Source organism: Diadema setosum, chromosome 18 (genome assembly GCF_964275005.1).
Source record: "Diadema setosum chromosome 18, eeDiaSeto1, whole genome shotgun sequence".
Classification (NCBI taxonomy): domain Eukaryota; kingdom Metazoa; phylum Echinodermata; class Echinoidea; order Diadematoida; family Diadematidae; genus Diadema; species Diadema setosum.
Genome location: NC_092702.1, coordinates 24,705,720 through 24,728,283, shown reverse-complemented (window position 1 = coordinate 24,728,283; position 22,564 = coordinate 24,705,720). Strand labels below are relative to the sequence as shown.

Below are 22,564 nucleotides of genomic sequence, written 5' to 3'. Positions count from 1 at the left end.
ACCTTGATTTTTTACCTATATTGTGCATTTTGCTACAAAATGCTACTCCTTCGCCATTTCTAACCCGATTTCGATTCCGTTTGCTTTATGTGATAGCACTAGGTGAGGGCTTCAAAACTTCTACACAGAATTTTGACCTTTGTCTTCTTTGACCTTTGACCTTGATTTTTGACCTATATTGTACATTGGCTACAAAATGCTTCTCCTTCGCCATTTCTAACCCAATTTCGATTCCATTTGCTTTATGTGATGGCACTAGGTGAGGGCTTCAAAACTTCTACACAGAATTTTGACCTTTGACTTCTTTGACCTTTGACCTTGATTTTTTACCTATATTGCACATTTTGTTACAAAATGCTACTTCCGGCGGGGACATATATTACGCACCGCGTAATTTTTACTTTTCCTTGTTGATTCTGGAGAAATTCCATAAAATAACCGTCAAAATTATCTCCAAGGGTTGAAGACTCAAAAACTTTGAACTTGCAAGTTGAATACTTGACAATGTTCCATTCTTTATGCAATGACATTCTTAAGACAATTAAGTAGTTGGGTTTATGTCTGATAGTACACTTCACATGTAACCAGGAAATTCAAATTTAAGCTCACAGAGATTGCAGTATATTAGCGAAGCAACCTGCAACTAAGGCCTATATTTGTACAGCAGCAAAGATTTGTTTAATAAAGTAGTTTCATTCTTTTTGTGGCCATGAACACTTTTTCTCATGCATTGAACCATCAAATGATATGCAACTCAGTTAAATATTGATGAAACTTCCACTCCATGTTTTGGAAAATGCCAAGATGTTTTCACTCTTTATTCAAGGTCAGTACATTCATCACACGAGGCCACACATTGACTGTGATCCTCTCATAACTTTTTACTGTCTGCCTATCGGCAAATGTATGTTTTGATTTCGAAAAATGTAATATGATATTTGTGATTGAAAGCCGAATAAATAATAATAATAATAATAACAACAACAATAATAATAATAATAATAATAATGATAAAAATAATAACAATAATAATAATAATAACAACAACAACAACAACAATAATAATAATAATAATAATAATAATAATAATAATAATAATAATAATAATAATAATAATAATAATTATTATTATCATTATAATTATAATAATGATAATGTCTTATGTGAATGTCACAGTAGGAATACAACTGTAATATGAGCTCTGTAATCTTTGAATAGCAACTTGCATACAGTACCAGGAAAAATATGCCATTCAGGTTATGATGATCAAATGAATGGTGTGATAGCTTGGTTTGTATGTTATGCTGGGTTCTCACTGTCATGCGATCTGGTACACACTCCACAATTGGCTATCAGTAGCTAATCATGGAATTGTTCTTTGTGTCTATCACAATTTGTGCCACGATTGAAATCATGGAGTAATTGTAGTGGTCTTATCAGATCTTGTGGTCAGTCTTGGCAATCGTGTTGGTCATAGACAACTTTGAACCATTTAAAACTTTTCTGTGATCAACGTGACTGCCATGTCTGACCTCAAGATCGTCATGATTTCAATCGTGGCACAAATTGTGATAAACGTAATCATACTGAATGGGCGATATTGGTGTGCGTAGCAGACCGCATAATAGAGGGAACCCAGAATTTTGGAAACTATGTTTGAGTGTAGTCAGTTAAAAGTGAGACATTGGAAATGATTGAACATGCAGGAGTTCAGCAGTGTAGCAGTGGTGGGTCTGGGCAAGAAATCTGCCGGCCACAATGAGCTGGAGGTGTTGGACGAAGGCAGGGAGAATGTACGTGCTGCTGTGGCAACGGGAGTGAAGCAGCTGAGGGAAGTGGGCTGCAAGACAGTAGCTGTGGATCCGTGTAATGACGCTGAAGGTGAGGATGATAGACATTTTATAGAGAAAATTTTAATTGTAAATCCAGTGCTACGATAATAATTATGAATTACAGAAAGTGGCAGTTGTAGATTGTATACTGTAAAACGAGGAATGTTTGCGTGCATTTTAATTTCGCGAGCGCCAAGATTCGCAAAATTAAAATGCACGCAAAAGTTCTTGTCTACACTGTATGTATTGAACGCCAGTGGCAGTTTGCGAAACTTTAATGCCACGAAAAAAGCCGTCGGCTGTAATTCACAAAAATTTCATGCCGCAAATATATCATGTTTTACAGTACTATAATGATGGTGATGATGATGATGATGATGGTGACAATGGAAGAGATAGAGGAGAATGAGAAAGGAGAATTCCATGACAGGGTTTTAAAAGCCAAACAGTGAAAATGTGATCAAAATCTGATAAAATCAGGAAAGTTTAATATGATATTACATATGAGGTGGTGACATCAATAGCTCACTCATTTGTGCATATTCATATCAACTGCCCAAGGAACTGTTTTGCCAAAAAAAGAAAACTTATCTTTAACTCATTGTAACTTCCTTATTTTTCAAATGCAAACAGAAGGAAACCGGGCTTTGAAACCAAGACCTCCGGATGCTAGCCCGGTGCTCTACCAATTGAGCTATAGAAAGCCCTAGTACAGTGTTCTTCCCAGAAACCCTAGATTCTCAATGCTTGAATGGTCAGAAGCTATAGCAGTGTGTATGTGTGTGAGAATTCAACTTTGGGATAAATGCGGGGGATCACCGATGTGATGCAGCTTTTTGAGTATGTAACAAATGCAAACGGAAGGAAACTTACCAGAAATGCTAATTGCTGCATCACTTCGGAATCCCATTTACTTTGCTCATTTTTCTACTATTTCCTTATTTTTCATTTGATTGTGATGAAAATTATCATTGTTGTGCTTGTAAATTGCCTGCCTTTGTTTTGTTTTGGTTTTTTTTTTTTACATCAAAATATCTCTGGTTTAAAATTGTCCTTTAAAATATGAGCAGCTACCAGCAGTCCCCATGTCATTATCCTCATGGCAATAATGAAAATAGACTGAGTGACAGCATCAACAAATGTTAAAGTTGAAGCTGTAGTGAAAGTTACAGTAATAGTGGTCTTACTGTATCTTTCTTGTACCTGGCAGATTTTGGTACCATTTTGGTACAGCATGCAATAAGAAAGTACCATTTTTACTCTTCACTTAGTTTCACCTCAATTTCATTAAATCCAAATTACTTCAGTTCATTGATTGTATGAATTGCAGCTGCCGCTGAGGGATCTCTTCTCTCCCTCTTTGAGTATGACGACCTGAAGGCTGAAGCCAGCAAGAAACCCAAGCTAAAAGTTTTACCTCTTAACCAAGCAAACAGGTAATACAGCAAATTAGCCCCCTTTGCACTACTCTGTTTTTCTCCCTCACTCTTATTTCTGTGTTCTTCTCTCCCAAACACATTTGTTGTTGAATTGATAGATGTTGAATCGATTCCAGTTAATGTCATTTTGACAGGACTAGATTAAAGTGATCTTTCATGATTTAATTGATTGAGACTGTCATGTTCTTTGTGGTTGCTGTTCTGTTCATTCATATACTGTTAGAAAGTCAGTGTATTAAAACTTGGGAGTGATGAATGATGCAACTAAATATTGTCACTGGGGTGACAAAACCTTGTGTCTCAAATTGTGGTGAAAATGACTTCCTTGGATTAATGGTCAAATAATCAGTTAAGTGATATCCTGTCCAAATCCTGGCTGTCTAACCCCAAAAATGAAGACATCACGGCATGTCAAAGGAAAGGCTATCCCATTTGATGCAGTGCTTTGGCTGGTATGTTGACATTTTGTAGATACCAGGTCTTGTTGCCCCAGTGACGATATGTATTTTTGAAAAATCTGTGTTTAATTGGTCATAAAGGGCACATCCATGCATGTCTGCATTCAGTCAATATATGGCAATTCATGTGGCTTGTATCTATCCTTAAGGACAAAATTATTTAATTGTAGATCAAGAGAAGATTCATATTAACTTTCTTCCCTTTGGACAATATGCAGTACATCTTGGTCTACATTGTTATGTGTCATTGATTAGTGGCATATGATACAGTATGTAATGATGTAAGATCAATATGATATGTAAATCTAAATATGTATTGGACATGCAGTACATAATGATATGAAATATGTAATGTACTAGTAAGTCAAATTTCATACACCCACTTAAATGCTGACCATGTGCAATGTGTATGTTGTCTGTCTGCTGTGCAGGGCTCAACATTAGCTGGGGCCACAATGATGTACAAATTGATCTTGGGAGACCAAATTTAGAAATCTTTTATCTTTTGTAGGCCTGATTGGGTCAGTGGCATCTAAAGTAGATTGTTTGTTTTTATTTCATGCCACCAAAATTTCAGATTTCAAGATTTTAATGACCCGAATGAGCCACCAGAGGAAACATAGTTGAGCTCTGCTGTGTATTGTGTATCATATGATACCTAGATAGATCCTTGTCATTTGATTGGTTGTTTGATATGGACAATTTGTCCTATTTTACTATTACGTCATCGTTTCATGCAATTGTGGCTCCATTTACTGTGCAATCTTGGATCCATGCAATTTGCTTCCTTGCATGCGTGCTGAGAGGCCGGCACACTACGTATATAAAATGCTTGCATTTGCATTGTGCATGTGATCAAGTATATTGTCGGATAGCATGCTAGCATACAACACTCACCACTCTCTTGATCTCAGATCTCACACATTCTCTCTTGTTTCTAAATTCATCAAAGATATAATGACAAGGATCTATTATTAGATGTTATATATAAAAAAAAGTAATATATGTTTTTCGTTTGTTCAATGGACAGATACTTCATTCGGTGAAAGATGAATTATCGATCCTCATTGAATGGATCATTTCATCTTTCACCTCATGAAATATTCTGTCCATTGCACTGGACTCGTGAAAGATTATTATTTGTATATCGTTCGCAGTTTGGATTGCCAAAGTCAGTGGAAGAGGGGAGAAGTTCTTGCCAGCGCTCAGAACTTTGCTCGCACCTTGATGGAGATGCCAGCGAACAAGTTGACCCCGACGACCTTCTCGGAGATCGCGCACAACAAGAGACAGCACACAGAGTTGCAGCTGACAATCAAGGCCCAGTACGTTTGAAGAGGGGACAATATTGAGTTCATGTTGCAGGTCATCTTTTGTGTGTGGGGGTGGGGGAACTGTCAAATGTATTCTCAAAACCACTGACAAGAAAGCAGATTTTGATCTTGGTGTGAGAAAAGACCAACCACATAAAAGTTGTAATGTAGATTCACTGTTTATGATGTTGTTATAGAAGGAAACTCAGAACACATAAAGAGAAGTCAGTAAAGAGAAATCCATTTTTTATGTAAAGCATGCCACATTTAGTTGGGAGAAGTTCATTTCTAAGAGCAAATATACAATCGACATCTGTCTTCATGGTGTCTGTAGCAAATACATACTGATAGTCTTTCTGTCCCATCGACCACATGTTTACACACAATGTCAGTAGGACTTTAGGTTTGTGGTCTTTAGAGGATTGATAGCACTCCTTGTCCATTTTGCAGTCAATTTACATGAAGCACACTGTACACTGTAGTTGTAATGTTATAAATCGACAAATTGGTGAACCAACAATAAAATATGTGAGCCGAAAACCACATAGGACTGTGAGGCTGTATTGCTCAAACTTTTGTCATTGTCACATTGTACCATAGTTCCAGAAAGTGGGCTGCAGACATGAAGATGGGTGCATTTCTGGGTGTGGCCAAGGGGTCGGAGGAGGCACCCATCTTCCTGGAGGTGAGGTACAATGGAGCACCCCCGAACCTGGACCCCCTGGTACTGGTTGGCAAGGGAGTTACATTTGACAGGTGAGAGTGTTTGCATAGGTCTCTGTAGCAACACCTTGGACTATTCGTATCACGGCTTTATCTCCTACAACACCAACTGAGATGGAATAATGATGAGGTGTTAAAAAACTTTAACAATCTCTCAGAATGCTATAAGTGTTTGTGAATGTGTGTTTTTACGTGTTTGTAACTTTGCAATCACAGATATAGTGTGAGGGTATGTCAGAAGAGCTGTTGCCATAACAACCACATTTAAGCAGGGATACATTTGAAAAGTAAACTTCTCAAACAGTTCAGATTTTGCTATAATAGTCTGTGTACGGACAATTTTATGTGCTAGCAAATGAGTTCACCAATATCCCATGTCTTGTACAGAGCTGGAATCTTCACTTTACCCTCCCAAATCTTTTTGTAGTGGTAGCATTATTGAAGCTGTAGAATCTTTTATTCCTGTACTCAAGTTCTCCTGAAATGGACTAGGAATCAGGGTTATAGTGTGAATCAGCTTTCCCCTCCTGCCTGATGGCAGGAAAAATGTGAAAGGTTTTATGTTTGTTATGTCTACATCATAAATACACAATATTTCTTGTACAGACACAATAGAATGCTTTGAATCTATAATGTCTCCTCCCCCTTCCTCCAGTGGTGGCATCTCCATCAAGCCATCAGCCAATATGGACTTGATGCGGGGTGACATGGGCGGAGCCGCCAACGTGACAGCAGCCATGTTTGCCATAGCAACCCTGGAGCTCCCCGTCAACGTGGTTGGACTGATCCCGCTGTGTGAGAACATGCCCAGCGGCTCGGCCGTCAAACCTGGGGACGTCCTAACAGCCATGAATGGAAAGACAATAGAGGTTAGCACGTACTTCGAACATTGGCTTTTGCTGAGGAATGTTTCTCCGTGGCTGTTTTGGCAGTGAAACAGCCATGATGTGAATTTCATTGCATTGCTGTAGATGATAAACATTGTGCCACCCTGGCCACCTGAAGTGAAATCAGTGTATAAAATGTACACACACATGCACATTTCATAGAAAGTGCATGAGGTCTGAATGTTATGAACATTTTCCATGCGTTTTAAGTAATAGATAGTGTTCCCAGGCTTCAAGCCTCTTTCAACCATGTTAGAGTTGATGCATTTGCTTCCTGAATATGCTTTGTATGCAGGGTGAGTTATCAAATGGGCAGTGAAACATGGGATAGTGTGTCGAAGGTGAGCAGATGAGTGGTTTGTTTGTGTGAATGATTGTTTGTGTGTTGTATTTTGCCTTCCTCCTTTGTTTTTCCCAGAAATTGTTATTGTATTGTTGCAAGTGACATCATGGAGATCTGGATTTTAGAACTCCGCACTACTTGTGTAATATCAGTTGATCCAGTGCATTTCTGTGAGGACGTATACTGGTAACTGTTGGGTCTCTGATCCTTCACCAAAGAGAAAAAGAAAAAAAAATAGAAAAGAAAAAAAAAAGATAAATCCGAAGTTGCTTGACATCTGCCAAAAATGCTCTCACCTACAAAGTATAAGGGACAACTCTCAAGGAGTATTGTAAGTACTGGATAATGATTCAATTCAGTTTCATTCAAAGTTTATTCAAATTTTCAACAGAATTTTAACAAGGTATGTAAATGAGATGACAATGTAAATAATCAATCGGCAATTTTTTTTTTTTTTTCTGGAACAAATATTCTTGCCGTAACCGTGAAATTATACATTAAAAAAACAACAACAAAAAGTAGAGCTATCACCAATCAGTTGAACAGTGATTGTAGACAACACATAGGTTTTGAACAATCTCTTGCGGAATCATTGGTGTTCAAACTGGTAGTGGTGTACACCAAATATTTCCCATTACCTCTTATACTGTTTGATTTTTCATAGGTTGACAACACAGATGCTGAGGGGAGATTACTACTGGCCGACGCCCTGTGCTACGCTACCACCAGCTTCAAACCAACTGTGGTGGTGGATGTAGCCACTCTGACCGGTGAGCATTTGTTACTTCCAGACATTTATCACCTGTGGATGGAATAATTGTAGCCAGCTGTATGCACTTGATTGTTCACAAGGACACCTGTCTATTTCATTCGAACAGAGGCCATTTTCATGCAAGCGGAGAGTGTATGTTTTGAATTTGCTAGAATCGTCATTCTATGACGGGAAGATATTATTCAGAGGGGTGAAGGTTCAGTGTGAGTTTCTTCAATTTGTCTCCCTCTACAAATTGGGTATTTGTTCCACGTTCATCGTGTCACTGCCAGCAACCAGGGACAGCGTGGTGGTAGCGTCGCTGCCCGGAAAGCAGTAGATGGCAGGTTCGAGTCCCACTGGTTCCTTTTTTTCGACATGTTTGTTAATTTACAGATCAACAGTTTCAATCTTGACAAATTTCATTTGTAGAGGGAGACAAATTGAAGAAACTAACACCTGATCATCATTCTAATATCACATTTTGGCCATGTGTACGCAAACTGGATTCACAGATGGTATTAAAATTTGGCTTGTGCAATTCAAATGATGGTCCAGAGTTGTTTTTCTTGGACGATTTTCTCAAAATGAAGGAAGGAAACAGTCTTATGTTGAATGTCCTCCAAATAATTTTTTTTTTTTTTTTTTGTGTAGCTTACGGTGACCTTTCAACCACTTCAGTGAAAAAAACAAAACAAAAATGTGCCCCTTAAATGCACGGTTTGCATGCAAAGCTGTAAAACTCTGCCGTAATATGAGTGCAGGGGGTAGAGCCTGGTTTTATGTTTTATCACATTTTGATACAATGTGTATGAATGTTAAATTTGTGCATGGAACCCTTTTTACCTTCGTCTTCATGAAAAAAAAAAGAAGAAAAAGCGGTGAACACAAGAAGCAATACTGCTGTCAGTAAAGTTGAAGTCTACTCCCAAGTACCGCTACTACTAATAGAGTAATCAACCCTGTTTGCTACAGAGTGCCTATTTGCGGCAGGGGCCATTTCATTCATTGATGAAAAGGCCCAGTCAGGTACGAGAGAACCTCACTTTCCATAACACCTGTGAGTAACTTCCACTTTTGTTTAAAAGTGCGGCTAAGCACAAAGTGGGACTAAGCACACTTGGTACTCTTTAGCAGTTTTATTGACGAATGAAACTGCGAAAGTTTGTGTGTTTACAGTAGCGCAATTGTAATTCAGCATTGCTATTGAGTTTCTCTGCTTGTATGAAAATGGCCTGACTTATCTTACTGCATTTAGTATTGCCTTGACTAGCCAGACTCATGCAGGTCACTAGATTTTTAGAACTGACTGTCATTTGAAGTCAGTAGTTCTAACTTATGAGTAAAGCAGTATATTACATGGGGAACATGCACCATTATTACCTCCGCCAAGGGAAGAGGTTATATTTTCGTTACCGTTTGTTTGTTTGTTTGTCCGTGTGCAAAATAACTCAAAAATTTGATGAAACTTACAGGAAAGGTTCAGAATGACACAAGTAACAAATGAATGAATTTTGGTAGTGATCCGAGAATCTTTTGGGAATTTATGAAGGATTTTTGATAGTTTGACTGGTAGGGTCAATGAACTTGGGAGTTCAAGCTGCACATTTTTTAGGTTTTCAAACGTGCATTGAAGTGCGTGCTCTAGTTTCTGCGAGGGTTTTTCTGAAGGTTTGTGACGTAACAAAGGCTTCTATATTGGGAAATCGGGCGATTTTTCAGTATGTATACCTATAGGTGGAAATCACTGATCTCTATGGAAGAGCCCAAAAAGCTTTTCCGCAGTGGTGGGGAGGAGAAAAATCTCTTTGGGAAGAGCAAGATCATCGATGGAAAGTAACTGCTTGGTGGAGGTCCTCGCTCTCAGAGTGCTTTTCTAGTTGGAAATGAGACATGACTGCCATATTGCTCTTTCCCATCACACCCCAGAAGCGATGTTTTTTGTGGTTTGGTGCTGTATCTGTTTATTAGGATTTTTGCTTTTCATATTTATACCCCCACCAAACGAAGTTTGAAGGGGGTATATAGGAATCAGCGGACGGTCGGGCGGTCGGTCGGGCGGTCGGTCCGTTGCAAATCTTGCGTCGCGAACTACTTCCTCAGTTTTCAACCGATTCCCATAAAACTTGGCACAGATGTGTGCCTTGGGTTGTAGATGTGCAAGACGTATTTTTTGACAGTACCCAAAAGTACGTTGCCATGGTAACGGCATATTATGGGCAAAAATGGGTACAAATCTTGCGTCGCGAACTCCTCCCACAGTTTTTGATCAATTTTTATGAAATTAGGTACAGATGTTCATCTGAATATGTTAATGTGCAAGACACATATTTCCGCAGTGGCAAAAAGTGCGTTGCCATGGTAACGGCATGTTATTGGTAAAATATAGGGCAAAATGCTTCATGGCAAAACTGCTTCATCAGTGTTCTTCCATTTCTCATGGAATTCATATTGAATGTTTGTCTTAGGATATAGGTCAGCATGACACATTTCTTGACAGTGACAAAAAGTATGTTGCCATGGTAACAGCTCACATATTATGAGCCAAAATGATGGAAAATTTTGTGTTGCAAACTACTTCCTCAGTTTTTGCCCAATTTCCATGAAACTTGGTACAGATGTGTGCCTTTGGTTGTAGATGTGCAAGACGCATTTTTCGACAGTACCCGAAAGTACGTTGCCATGGTAACGGCATATTAATGGCAGAAGATCAAGGAAAGATTTTGGGGATTTAACTACTTCCTCAGTTTTTTGACCAAAGCTTATGAAATGTTGTTTTGACCAAAGCTTATGAAATGTTGTTTGGCGGGGGTATAACCAGTCGCTGTAGCGACATTTCTAGTTAGGGCTTTGTAAGATAAAGTTAATATTTTCTTTCATTTCAGCCCTTTGTTGTTCATATGTTATTGTTTGTTTCTGTAGCAGAATTTTCAATAGCCTTTCAATCACTACATATAGTAGTGATTGTTGAATTGGCAGATTAAAGTTCTTGTTTCTCTTTACAATCAGCGTAAAAAAACAAACACACTTTCTGATTTCCTACAAATGAAATTGATTTAACCACTTCCAAGTAATCATTCTCCAGTATGAGATATGCATTATAGGGCTCACTCGGGTAAATAATTCCCCATAGAGGCGTGTGTTAAAATTCAAATTTCAAAAAATTCTGTAAAATAGCTGGAAGAAATGAGGTGTTTCATCTTCACTAACCTGGATAAGTTAGCTATAATAATAGAAAATAAATTATGATAAAAAAATCACCTATTTTCCGTACACGCACCCAATGAAATATAGTCCCCTCAAATTCCATCTGAGAAGCTTTCATCTTCCAACCAAAATGCAGTTTGTAGAGGAATCCATACTCAATATCTGCAGCTATTCAGGTTTATGCCAAACTGCATTAATGATTTTTAATTAATTTTTTTCTTCATTTATTTTGGTATCTTTGGTAAGAATTTGTGAAGGGGTCTGGGACATTCCATTTTATTTACAGGTGTGAGCCCTATAATCTAGAGTTACCAATTTAGTGATGATAATTTCTTCAGCAAAATTTCCCAGGACTTGATGGGTGAATGCCATTTGTTCATTTTCCAGGAGCTATTGATGTTGCCTTGGGTTCGGGGGCTGCGGGAGCCTTTACCAACTCTCAGAATGTATGGAATGTTCTCCAGCAGGTGAGAGAGAAGAGAGTAGGCTGATTTCAGCAAAAATCTCGGGATTTCAAGTTAGCTTTGATAGATTTAATGATATCAAAGAAACAAAACAGACAATGTTAGTAAAGTTCCATGCTCACGTTTCATCTTGGGATAGTTCCAAGGAGCTGCTTAAAGGGATTAATACTTCAAGGTTCAAGATTCACATGCTTTCACTAGATAGTGTTGTGGATCATATTTCCATTTGTTGATTAGAAAAGGTGAAAATCTTAGTGCTGTTTTGAGATACTGTCTGATAGCACAACCTCTTACAGATAGACTGCCCTTGAAATGTCTGTACATCCGCAACAGGAATGTACTTGATGGACTGCCTACAGCTACTTCAAGGTAATTTGTAAATTGTTCTTCTGTTCTCCCCAGGCCAGTACATCAACGGGAGACCGTGTGTGGAGAATGCCTCTCTTTGAACACTACGTCAAGCAAGTTACTGACTGCCATTTAGCAGATGTGAACAACATTGGCAAGCACAGCAGGTAAGAAAATTGACATTGCTCTGACTGGAGTGAATTTGTGCATTTATGAATGTTTCATTATTTCTACAATGAAGGGTATATACTGTGTATGTCTCAATAATGGTGATGTCTATGATACCAAACTCTTGTGTTATCATTTCTTGATGTCATATATGTGTTGTGATTAATTTGTATGTTGCGATTTCTGCTTGATAATCATGGAGTGGTAGGTTTCCCATGCACAGAATGATAACTTCAAATCCCGTCGTGATTCATGGCGTAGTTTATTTTAATGATAGTGATGGTTCTTTAAAGTCAATGTCTGATAGCTTTCCATGTAGCATAAGGTAATTTACCCCGCAAAATTTATGGAAAATTTTTATGTGTTCCTAATTCAATAAAGAACAGTGATAACTACTGGCATTTCAGGTGGCAAATGTTTGTTATGATTCAGTTGAAGAGATGGAGATTACATCTGTGAAGTTCTTATTCAGTCCTTTCTGACCTGATCATATCAGTCAAAGAAAAAAATTATTCTGCATTCAAATTGACTGTGAGGAATAGAGTAAGATTAAACTGATGAAACTGTGATAAGTTTGTTTAATTCAGACAATGACAAGAAAGCTACTTACATCATAATGAAAGTTTCACATTTTTACAAAATGAGGTACCAGATTTTGATTGAAATCATATGTGCAAAAGTGTTGTCCCTTTCCACTCAATTGTTCCCTTTATGGTTTCCTTGAATTCATAAAAGTAATCTTGAACAAGGAGTGAAATTAATGTTTTAAGTGCTTCACAGTACAGTTCACAATAATTTTGCATCTGCTCACTGTGTGGTCTGTATCTGAGAGAGATTTTGGCCACATAGTGCTGTGCTGGACATCCTAGAGTTTTTGTGTTCATTGTCTTGTTCCATGAAGATTTTTAAGATATATTTACTTTATACCTTCACCAGTGACACTGAGAAGTATGGGAGGAGTATTGCTTTTGTGCTGTGAAGATATGAGTTTGTGCAACAATATTACCAACAGTTCAGCTGAACTGTTCATGCCACATCAGTTGAATTAGAACTACTATACTGCTCATGTACCGGTAAACACTGTTTTGACAATGCTGTGCAACTCTGAACCTCGTCTGTGAATATTGGTGCATTTTGAGCTGTGGTTTGGGTTGAAACTGTGATCTATAGAATTATCCTTGTTGCAGATATAAATCACATATGATATTGTCGGAGGCCATTTCATTTCATGGGTTTCGTCTCTGTCATGTCTGCAGGCAAGGAGGGCCATGCACGGCAGCAGCGTTCCTGAAGCAGTTTGTGGGCGATCACAGCTGGGCTCACCTGGACATCGCTGGAGTCATGCAGAATAAGGACGAGATTCCTTATCTAGGCAAGGGAATGACAGGTGAGAGAGAGAATCCCAAGTTTTTGTTAGTCTTCGATTTTTTTTTTATTCAACAAGGGGAATTAAAATTCATCACTCTGTTGTGAGTGCTTTAGAGTGGTGGCTAACACTGTATTGAAGTGGCCAGTAGAGTTGGGATGGCAGGTATCAAATTTCAGCTCAAATTCCAGTGAATGTAGCAAAAAACAGAGACATCTACAATATATGCTGTATATTTCCTTTCAATCTCTCAGGCAACTTACAGCTGTTGCAACTCATTTCCAATTGCCCTACATTGACATTGGTATGCACTAAATTAATCAGTGGTTAGTAGTAGCCATGATAAAAAGGTCCTGGGCATACATACTAGGGATTCAAATTTACGACGACCTGATCCTAATTTTTGCCGATGTGGGGCAGTTTGCCAATCAGTTGCAATAGAAACAACTCAACACAAGAATTTCATTAATTTGAATGACTTTGCAGTACCCCATGCATGCTATAAGGATTAGAACCAGCACTGGCTGTCGGGCAGAAGCTCAGTGGTCTAGTGAGTAAGATGCCTGTCTGGTGATCAGGAGGTCATAGGTTCAAATCCTGCGAGAATATGTATGCCAATTACTGTTTATCATGGCTACTACAGAGCACTGATTAATTCAGTGCTTATTTACGTTGATGTAGGGCAATTTGTCCATCAGTTTGGCAGTTAGTCAGTCAGGATCATGACATATAAAGCAGGGTTATAACAACAATAATATAGTTTTCTCTATCCAGAGTAACCTTTTCAGTGTTGCCACTGCTCTACCAGAGGGCCCTGCCATTATTATTACCCTAGTGTGATCAGGTACCCATTTATACACCTGGATAGAGAGGGGCATGCTGGGTAAAAACATCTTACCCAAGGAAATAGGTATCTGATGGGATTCCAACTCGAGACTTCCGAACTAGGGACCTCCAACTGAAAGTCAGCAGTCTTATCCACTACTGTAAAAGTGGAAATTTTCTTGCATTTTGTGCAGCCAAAAGCTAGTGCTTAGATAAAAGCATGCAAATATTTTTGCATGCCAATATGTTCCATTAGTTAATGTCCTGATTCCGTGGAATTAAAAACACATGAAATTCATCTTACCTGGCTGAGCCTGAAAAATTACTTGTGTGAAAATATCCACTTTTACAGTATGCCGTAGTGCCCCCACAATTGGAAACAGACATTTGAATATCCAATGCTAAATATCTCTCTTTCCTATGGGGCTGGATGGATAGATTTGAGGAGAGACTAGGAAAAAAAGGCTGAGAGCAGTTCAAGAGATAAATGCAGACAGACAGTAGTTTGGAGTTAGGCCAAGGTTTTCAATCTGTGATGTGAGCAAAGCAGAGATAAATCTGTGTTGTGATACTTGGAAGTCTTTGGCATTGCCTCAAGTCTGTTGATCTTGGCCCGAATTCTCAAAGGTGGAATAGCTTTATTACACCGCTTATTCCGCCAATTTATTACGCCTCTTATGCAAATCAGGCCCTCGTGACGTAAAATGACGCGATTATTCCCCGGAATCTATTCTCAAAGGTGGAATAACTTATTCCCCGGAATAACTATTCCGCGGAATAGTTATTCCAGCTTTGAGAATTCAGGCCCTTGTGTGTATTTTTCCTCATCCACAGGTCGCCCAGTTAGGACCCTCGTGGAATTTGTGTCCAGATTTAAGCCGATGTAGGGAGAGCTGACACAAGAAGTCTCCTTCCAGCATGACTGTGACGTACTCCAGGAAGCAGTGAGGTGCTAATCAAGTCCACCAGGCTAAAAACATTGATAGTGTGAGGCTCAGATGCTCTGTCAGAAACTTGTGACTCAGCAAGTGTTTTAGTTCACCATTGACCCATAATTTCCAAATATTTGTGAAAATATTTGCAGGCATTCTTAGTTCACTGTTTCAGATGGAACTCTGCAAATTTGAGGCATTTTGTTGGGCTCACTCATTCGAAGTGGTAACTTGCTGTTGGGAATACAGACGGATAACACTTTGCACATTGTAATGTTTGATTTAACTCACTTATTGCCAAGGACAGTCTTTTATATACATGATGTGTATAGCATTCTGGAATTGATGGCCCTCAGAGAGTTAAGTGTATTTTCCTCCTCTTCTGAATAGATGGTGTGATTATTTGGTTACGCTTTGTACTTAATCACCCAGCGGGGCTCGTAGCTTGCTCGATTAGAACCCAAAAAGGAGCTTATTTATTCACAGTGGCATCTTCATTAGAATTGATGCGCCTGTGTGAGATTCAGGCTTCTGCATCACACATAAATCACACTGCCACCTCAGAATGCTTTTTTGAATCATGACCTAACCTGTGTATAGTCACAAATGAGATTGTAAGACTAATTTAAGTCGGAATGGTGGTAGGAGTTGGGACTCTCTTGCACATTTCAATTTCTCCGAATTGATGGTTCTTTGTGGTACTTCGCAATCAAGGACAAGTTTGAGATAGCACCACAGTGCTAATATACAGCCAAGTCTGTTCAAATAATTGTCAGCATATGATTATTTTAGCTCTCTAAGTACCTTTCAATAGTTTAACCCCACACCCTACCCCCCCAAAAAAAATCATCAACAACAACAAGGCACACACATGACATCAGAATCTATCCATTTCTCATATGTATGTGCATTTACTTATCGTCGCTGGGGCGACAAGACCTCGTATCTCAAAAATGTCAAATGTTCAGGAGAGCCAAAAAACATGGCGGCCAAAGCACTATACTGAATGGGATAGCCGTTCCTTTGACATGCCGTGGAGGCTTCATTTTTGGGGTAAGACAGCTGGGATTTGGACAGGACAACACTTAACCGATTATTTGACCACTAATGCAAAAGAGTCATTTTCACCAAAATTTGAGATACAAGGTCTTGTCACCCCAGCGACGTTATACTGTATACGCCAAATATTTCACGAGGTTTTTATTTTCGCGAATTTCGCGAGTCGGGTGCTGTTCACGAAATTAAAGACACGCGAAAATATTGACTCTGATCCCGATGTGGATGTGACGTACGCATGTACATTTCTCTGTTCAGTACAGGACTCCACAATCGCAAATTTAACCGCTCGCAAAATTGTCTGGAATTCCCGATTTGCAAAAATTTAGTCTCGCAAAATATATGGCATATACTGTATATGTTATCATTTGTCTTGAGTGACTGTTGTGTAACTTGCCAAAATATGCAGTATTACTCCGGGTACCTCCGTTGCAAGTCATCAGATTTAGACTCATCTGTTGTGAACGTTCTTTCATCTGGTTCTGTCTTCCTGGCACGAAGGGGCGTGGTCTGTGCCTTGTCGCCATCCTACAAATCCTAGTGCCAGTTTCTGCTGTAAGCTACTGCATCACGCCAGTTTGGGTATTGACAGAAAATGATAGAAAGCACCGAGGAGCGTATACCATTGCTGTGGCTACAGGGTCACTAGGCCGGAGAGCCGTGCATGCATCCTTAAAAAAACAAAGTCTGCATCATTATCTAGATCACCTATGCAAACTAATCACCTGTTCCTTTCACTACATTGGACTTATCTTGGTAATTTCATTCAAATCCGTTCTTGATTTTTGAGTTAGTTCTTAATTATTTGAGTTACATTGCTAAGAGACAGTAAAAACATAACCTCCTGGGTGGAGGTGCAATATTGGATAACTAAACATGAAAGATAATGACAGTACTCTAAGAAATCATTTTGTGTATATTATCTGTAACTGCCACAGCCAGTGTCTAGACCTTCAGGATATTTGCATTAAGTATTCAGGTTTCACGTAATACATGCACCTGTGAAACAGAGGCTATTCTTGGCATCCTCGAAAACTTGTGACCCACTGTGTCAATCAAGGAAAGGGTATGACTTATGTGAGTAGAAGTAAGGGCAGTGGGTGAAAGGGAAGGAAAAACTGTCTACTGAGAACATATGTACATGAAGTAGAACACATTCAGAAACTTGTTATTTGATGGTCAAGTGTGGATGTCTGTTGTGGTCAAACACAACTGACCAGTACTAAGCTTTGGCCAGCACCAGTCATTTGTCAGAGTACTGGGTCTGGGGTTTAGTCATAATCAAAGCTGATGTTATATTCATTTATTTGACAGACAGAGGATTGCATCTCCTTTATGCGTGAAATTTTCAAGCTGTAAAGACAAGTTGTGAATAAAATTCCAGCTGAAAAACTAGGAATATGTCTGTAAAAATCAGGGAAGGAAAGAATAAAAGGTTATCTACTATTTGCATGTGTATTTATATGTGTGTGTGCTGCACATGGAGGGGTAATAAACAGAAAAATGGCATTCAGCCCAGTATTATTCAAGTAATGTATTATGATTTTATTAAGGTTGTCTAGCATGTGGCTAGCCACTAAGTCATAATGAGTATGGATCTATTCAATCAGTTAACATGTATTATAATTGCAAGGCCCTAGATAGTAGTAGTTGCAGTGTACTGTCAGATATGTACCCACTGACCATTACTTTGGTGCAGTTTAAGACCCTTTTTTTTTTTCAAACACCCCATTGAATGAGTTTAGTTTGTGTTGGAACTACCTGTGACATGTCTGTTTTGAGATATAAACTAATTCATCAAAGAATTCAAATTTCTGACACCATCCTTATCCAATGATAGCTCAAGTATACCTTCGAGTTGGGAAAAAACAACAACAATCATGTATGCATTTTGTAGTGACTGTCTTCCATTTGTCATGGTTGATTTTTGCCAAAAAATCTGAAAAAGTTAAAATCTGAATCCACCATTTCAACCAAAACCATGCCATCCTTTTAATCATTGTTCACCAGCACACATAGATTTAATAGTGTGTGATTGATTTCAGTTTAACTGAAGGATGACTGCCTTTCTGAACTCTATTCTTCTTCAAATTTTCTGCAAGTTCAACTTCTTCAATATCTCTATGAATTCTTCACCAACAAATTTGATATTCACTGGAAAATGGAAGGCTTAAAGGTAGGGGATACCTTTTACAGAACTCCTCAACTGCAGCAAAACATTAAATATGAACCTCAGTGGACTTGTTTAGGCCACTGCTTAGAAATTTGGAAGTCAACAGTTACTCTACAATTTGAATAATGCACAAAACTCAACTACTCAGTAGTTCTGTGTGTCAGCCACACTTAAGCCTTTTTGTTGCAGTCTTCTGTATTTTTTATCTATAAACACAAATCGAAAAGTATAAGAGCTGATGTAATAACATATAGAGTGTGTGGCAAGAATGTATATAGAAATGTTTGTAAGTTTTGATGAACTTTATTCACAAAATATACATGATGGACACACATGCAGTGCATGGGTCTGCAAAGGTAGCCTATTAATGTACTGGAATTTACGATGAGCCCCGAAAAAATTCAATTCAAAATCTAACGGTCAATAAAAATGTACTAAATGTTACCTTCCACTTTCAATACTTTATGGGAGTTTCTAAAATGATACTCTCTTCAACATACCACTGTGTTTATACAACTCTTCATTTAAGGCATGCAAATGGGATTCCCTACCTTTAAGAAACTGCTCTACTCTGTGTGCATGTATCATCTCAAACTGATCTAATGCCCCTTTTATAGTATATGCTGTTATATTTTCCACCGATATATGATATACTGCATATATTAGAATGAAGTCTGTAACATAGCAAGTACAGCTTGATTCATTGTCGGCAAGGTTGTGATTCATTGTTCATGACATTCATGGAAGTGAATGTATGCACTTTTCATCTTGTTACCAATGCATTACAAGCATGGTCTACATTTCCACTGTACAGGACTTCTGCTCAAAAGAAATTTATGTTGATTTCTCCCACCTTCCACATTAACTCTTGAGCAATGCACTCGGTATAGAGTACTGAAGTGATGATGTCACAGTCTTTTGTTGTAGCTTGGGTTGGAGCCAGGTGCAAGCATGGTTAGCAACAGTAAGAGCGAGGTTGTTTAGAACCAGCTTCCATGGCGATGAATGGCTACGGCATCACACTTTTGTACTCTACAATCTATTCATTTGGTATAGAATTGAAAGTTGCGTTACTTTCAAACTACATGTAGCTGAAGTGCGGCAAAATGGACCTCTTTTGCATCACATGTACAGCAAGATATAGTATTCAACTTTGACACCAAAGTAGGTGTTGGACAATCCAATCAGCGGTTGAATATAGATGCATACCGGTATTTGTTTTATCCTTGCATATTTGTTATCATGCTGTGCATTTTTGCATTCAACACTTCAGTTTGCTCCCTTGCATCTTTAGTAGTGCTTGGTTGCAAAGTGAGATATAATTAAAGAGGAAATCCACCCCCAAAAATAAATATATTTTTGAAAGAAAGATTTTGAAAGAAAGAGAAACGTATTCCCCATAGAACGATACAAAAATGACAAAAATTGAACAAGAAATAAGGAAGATATGACATTACCTAAAAAAAGATATTTTTAGGTAATACAAATAAATACATGTTCTCATACCAAGATATACCAAAGTTAACATTTGTTCTTTTTATTTTGGGTGACTTTAAGGAAAGTTTTATATTTATACAGCTGAAATATGAGTTTTTTGTTTTTTTTTTCATTTCTGTACAGGGAATACGAGTTTTTTGTCATTTCTGCATATGAAATGAGATAAGAAATTATGAGGGCATGACATCATCAACTTGCTCATTTGAATATTAATGAGGACTGGTCAAGAAATGTTTTCCGAAAAGTTGTGAAATTTCAAAATGTCGCATCTTCTTTATTTTTCATCTGATTTTTGTCATTTTTGTATTGTTTTGTAGGGAATATTTTTCTCTTTTTTTCTTTAAAGTTTAGTTCTTTTGGGGGCAGATTTCCTCTGAAGTAAAGCATTTTGGCAATCAGAAAAATGAGAATTATGTGTTCAGTGACTAGCATACGAGCTTCATTCTCAAAGATTTTTGATGGAAGAGGATAGAAAAGTGAGAAATTTACTTGCCTCAATTCGATGTTTTGCTTTGTTTCTTTTTTCCCTCTCTTTTGTTTTAAAGAGAAAATCTCCTTTCAGAATTTTTGAGGACTCCAGAGAATTCAAGTCCCTCAAAACTGGATGTGCTTTCACAAACAACTGAACCAGGTTTAGCTGTCAACTTGCTACAGTGCACTCCCGTTATAATGACATCTTCGGGACCGGCAGTTTTATATAAAAAACTTCGTTTCAGCCAAACAGTACAGTCAGTACATACAGATATATAGATGATAATTTTTGGATTCAAATTTTAACTTTGTTGTAACAAGAATTGTAACCATGTTCATTATAATGGGAGTGCATTGTAAAATAAAATTATTAACTTGTTTGGTGGGAAATGTCATTTAGGGGGTTGTACTTGAAGATGATCCCAGTTTATGGAATGAAATGTAAATAGGTGTGAGCTGTTGTTTGTGTTTCAGTATTACAAATGTAAGGGATTGGCATTATGCAATGCAGCAAAATTGGTGACAGAGCAGTGATTATTTTTTTTTCCATAATTGGACAAATATTAGTATGAAGAAAGATATCATGCAGTCAGCTAATGTGACTTCTTTTTTATTTGTCAACCAAAGAATCGTCGATCACTCCCGTCATGTCCCATCGGTAGCAGAAGTATTCATTTGTTTTATACCCAAAATGTAGAAAGTACAACTACCAGGGGTGGTATTCTGAGGCCGTAATTAAGTATGTAATTAACTTCGTAATTAAGTCGAGAAGTTAATAGGCCCTTAATCATGGGCAAAATCGGTATTCTGAGGACATAATTAAGGTATGATTAAGTCCCCTATGATTATCTTAGGCTCCTCCCATCTAATTGTTATTCCATCCAATCAGACGCGTTGTTAGAAGCCAAAATGATGATCACGCGCGCAAATATGCCCTCAATGCGCGCTCCTCCACACACCTCCTGTAATTACAACACAAGAGCTCAGTGCGCACAGTCCGGTCTTTGATTACAACCCTTCACCTACGCACGCGAAGAGCTCACATAAAATGGCAAAATTCCTTGAAGATCGCCTATATTTCTTTTTTTCTCTGAATTCTATGGATACCATGACAACAAGACTCAACCGCTCCTCAGTTACCGAAGACGGTAAGCATCGTTTTGGCCGAGAAAAAACGCTGTAATGCGTGATATCGGAGTAGTTAATGACACTCTTTGGTATCATTAAGTTTTCCATTAACTTTCATACTTAATCACACGCTCAGAATACCGATTTGTAATTAACTCTGTGATTAAGTCCTCTTAGAAGTGCACGTGCGTCAATACGCGCAAGCGCGTAAGACTTTCCCGCCAAAACGCTTGTTGTCATGGTAGTTAATAGACCCCCTACTTAATCAAGCTCTCAGAATACCAATTCGGTAATTAAGTGCTAATCATACACTTAATAAGCCCTCAGAATACGGCCCCAGGATTGTAGTTTCATCATGATTTAGCTGTGGATTATTAGGGACTTTGAAGCATATGCTCTTTAGATTGAAGTAGTTATATCAAACAGAATCAAGAAGCGTAATGTCTTTTTTTGACTGGACACAAAAATATTTCTACACAAGTGATGATGCTACAGTACAGGCAGGTATCTCACACACCTTTGTGATCAAGCCTGTTTGTGATTGCAGATATGATTCATCAATGGTCAAATGGTCATTGTATTTCGTGACCCGCCGTGTCTCTGGTCTGCTGCTGTATAATCAAAGTTATTTTCACTGCGGGGTAAATTTCTACCATTGCAGTATGTGATCCCACCTGAAGTATAGTTCACCTTTACAGAATGATATTGAAAGTGATAGGGCTTCATGTGATTGCCTCGTTAAAACAATTAGCTGTATCTCTTCTTTATGAGAAACTGTTTGTACATTGCACTTACAAGAGAAACTAAATATCTCCCAAACAGACATTGGGTCTACATGCTTGCTCACAGTTTGAAAATGGAACTCGAAGCTAAATTGTGTTTGTGATTGCAATCAAGATTGCAAGATTGCGATCTTGAAAACATGAACTCCTTGGCAGAAGGAAAGAAGCAAAGTGATAAAGGCTCACTCTTTCTGGAGGTTCTGGAAGCTGTAAGCTAATCTCCAATCTGATTTTGTCTGTCATTTACTGGTCAGAACAATTCATTTTGTTCTTTGCGATGTCAGACTTCAGTAAAGGGTCTTTGAAGGTACAATGGTGTTAGCTGCCCTCCACACTGAGTCATTGTTTGCCCACATGTTGGATAATTAACCATCATGAAAAAGTGCACCCTTGTATCTCTC

The 22,564-nt window shown here is 38.3% G+C and overlaps 1 protein-coding gene across 1 annotated transcript in view; it reads left to right on the top strand.

The window, feature by feature from the left end:
• LOC140241344 (cytosol aminopeptidase-like) overlaps window positions 1–18,280 on the top strand; it is a 28,737-nt gene extending 10,457 nt beyond the window's left edge. Inside the window, exons 4-13 of the mRNA XM_072321077.1 lie at window positions 1,707–1,881; window positions 3,163–3,268; window positions 4,887–5,054; window positions 5,643–5,798; window positions 6,421–6,634; window positions 7,660–7,765; window positions 11,341–11,420; window positions 11,820–11,932; window positions 13,190–13,320; window positions 14,959–18,280. Coding sequence (XP_072177178.1) covers window positions 1,707–1,881; window positions 3,163–3,268; window positions 4,887–5,054; window positions 5,643–5,798; window positions 6,421–6,634; window positions 7,660–7,765; window positions 11,341–11,420; window positions 11,820–11,932; window positions 13,190–13,320; window positions 14,959–15,011 — 1,302 coding nt within the window. The 3' untranslated portion in view covers window positions 15,012–18,280. The remainder of the gene's footprint in view (window positions 1–1,706; window positions 1,882–3,162; window positions 3,269–4,886; window positions 5,055–5,642; window positions 5,799–6,420; window positions 6,635–7,659; window positions 7,766–11,340; window positions 11,421–11,819; window positions 11,933–13,189; window positions 13,321–14,958) is intronic.
• The last annotated feature ends 4,284 nt before the right edge of the window (window positions 18,281–22,564 follow it).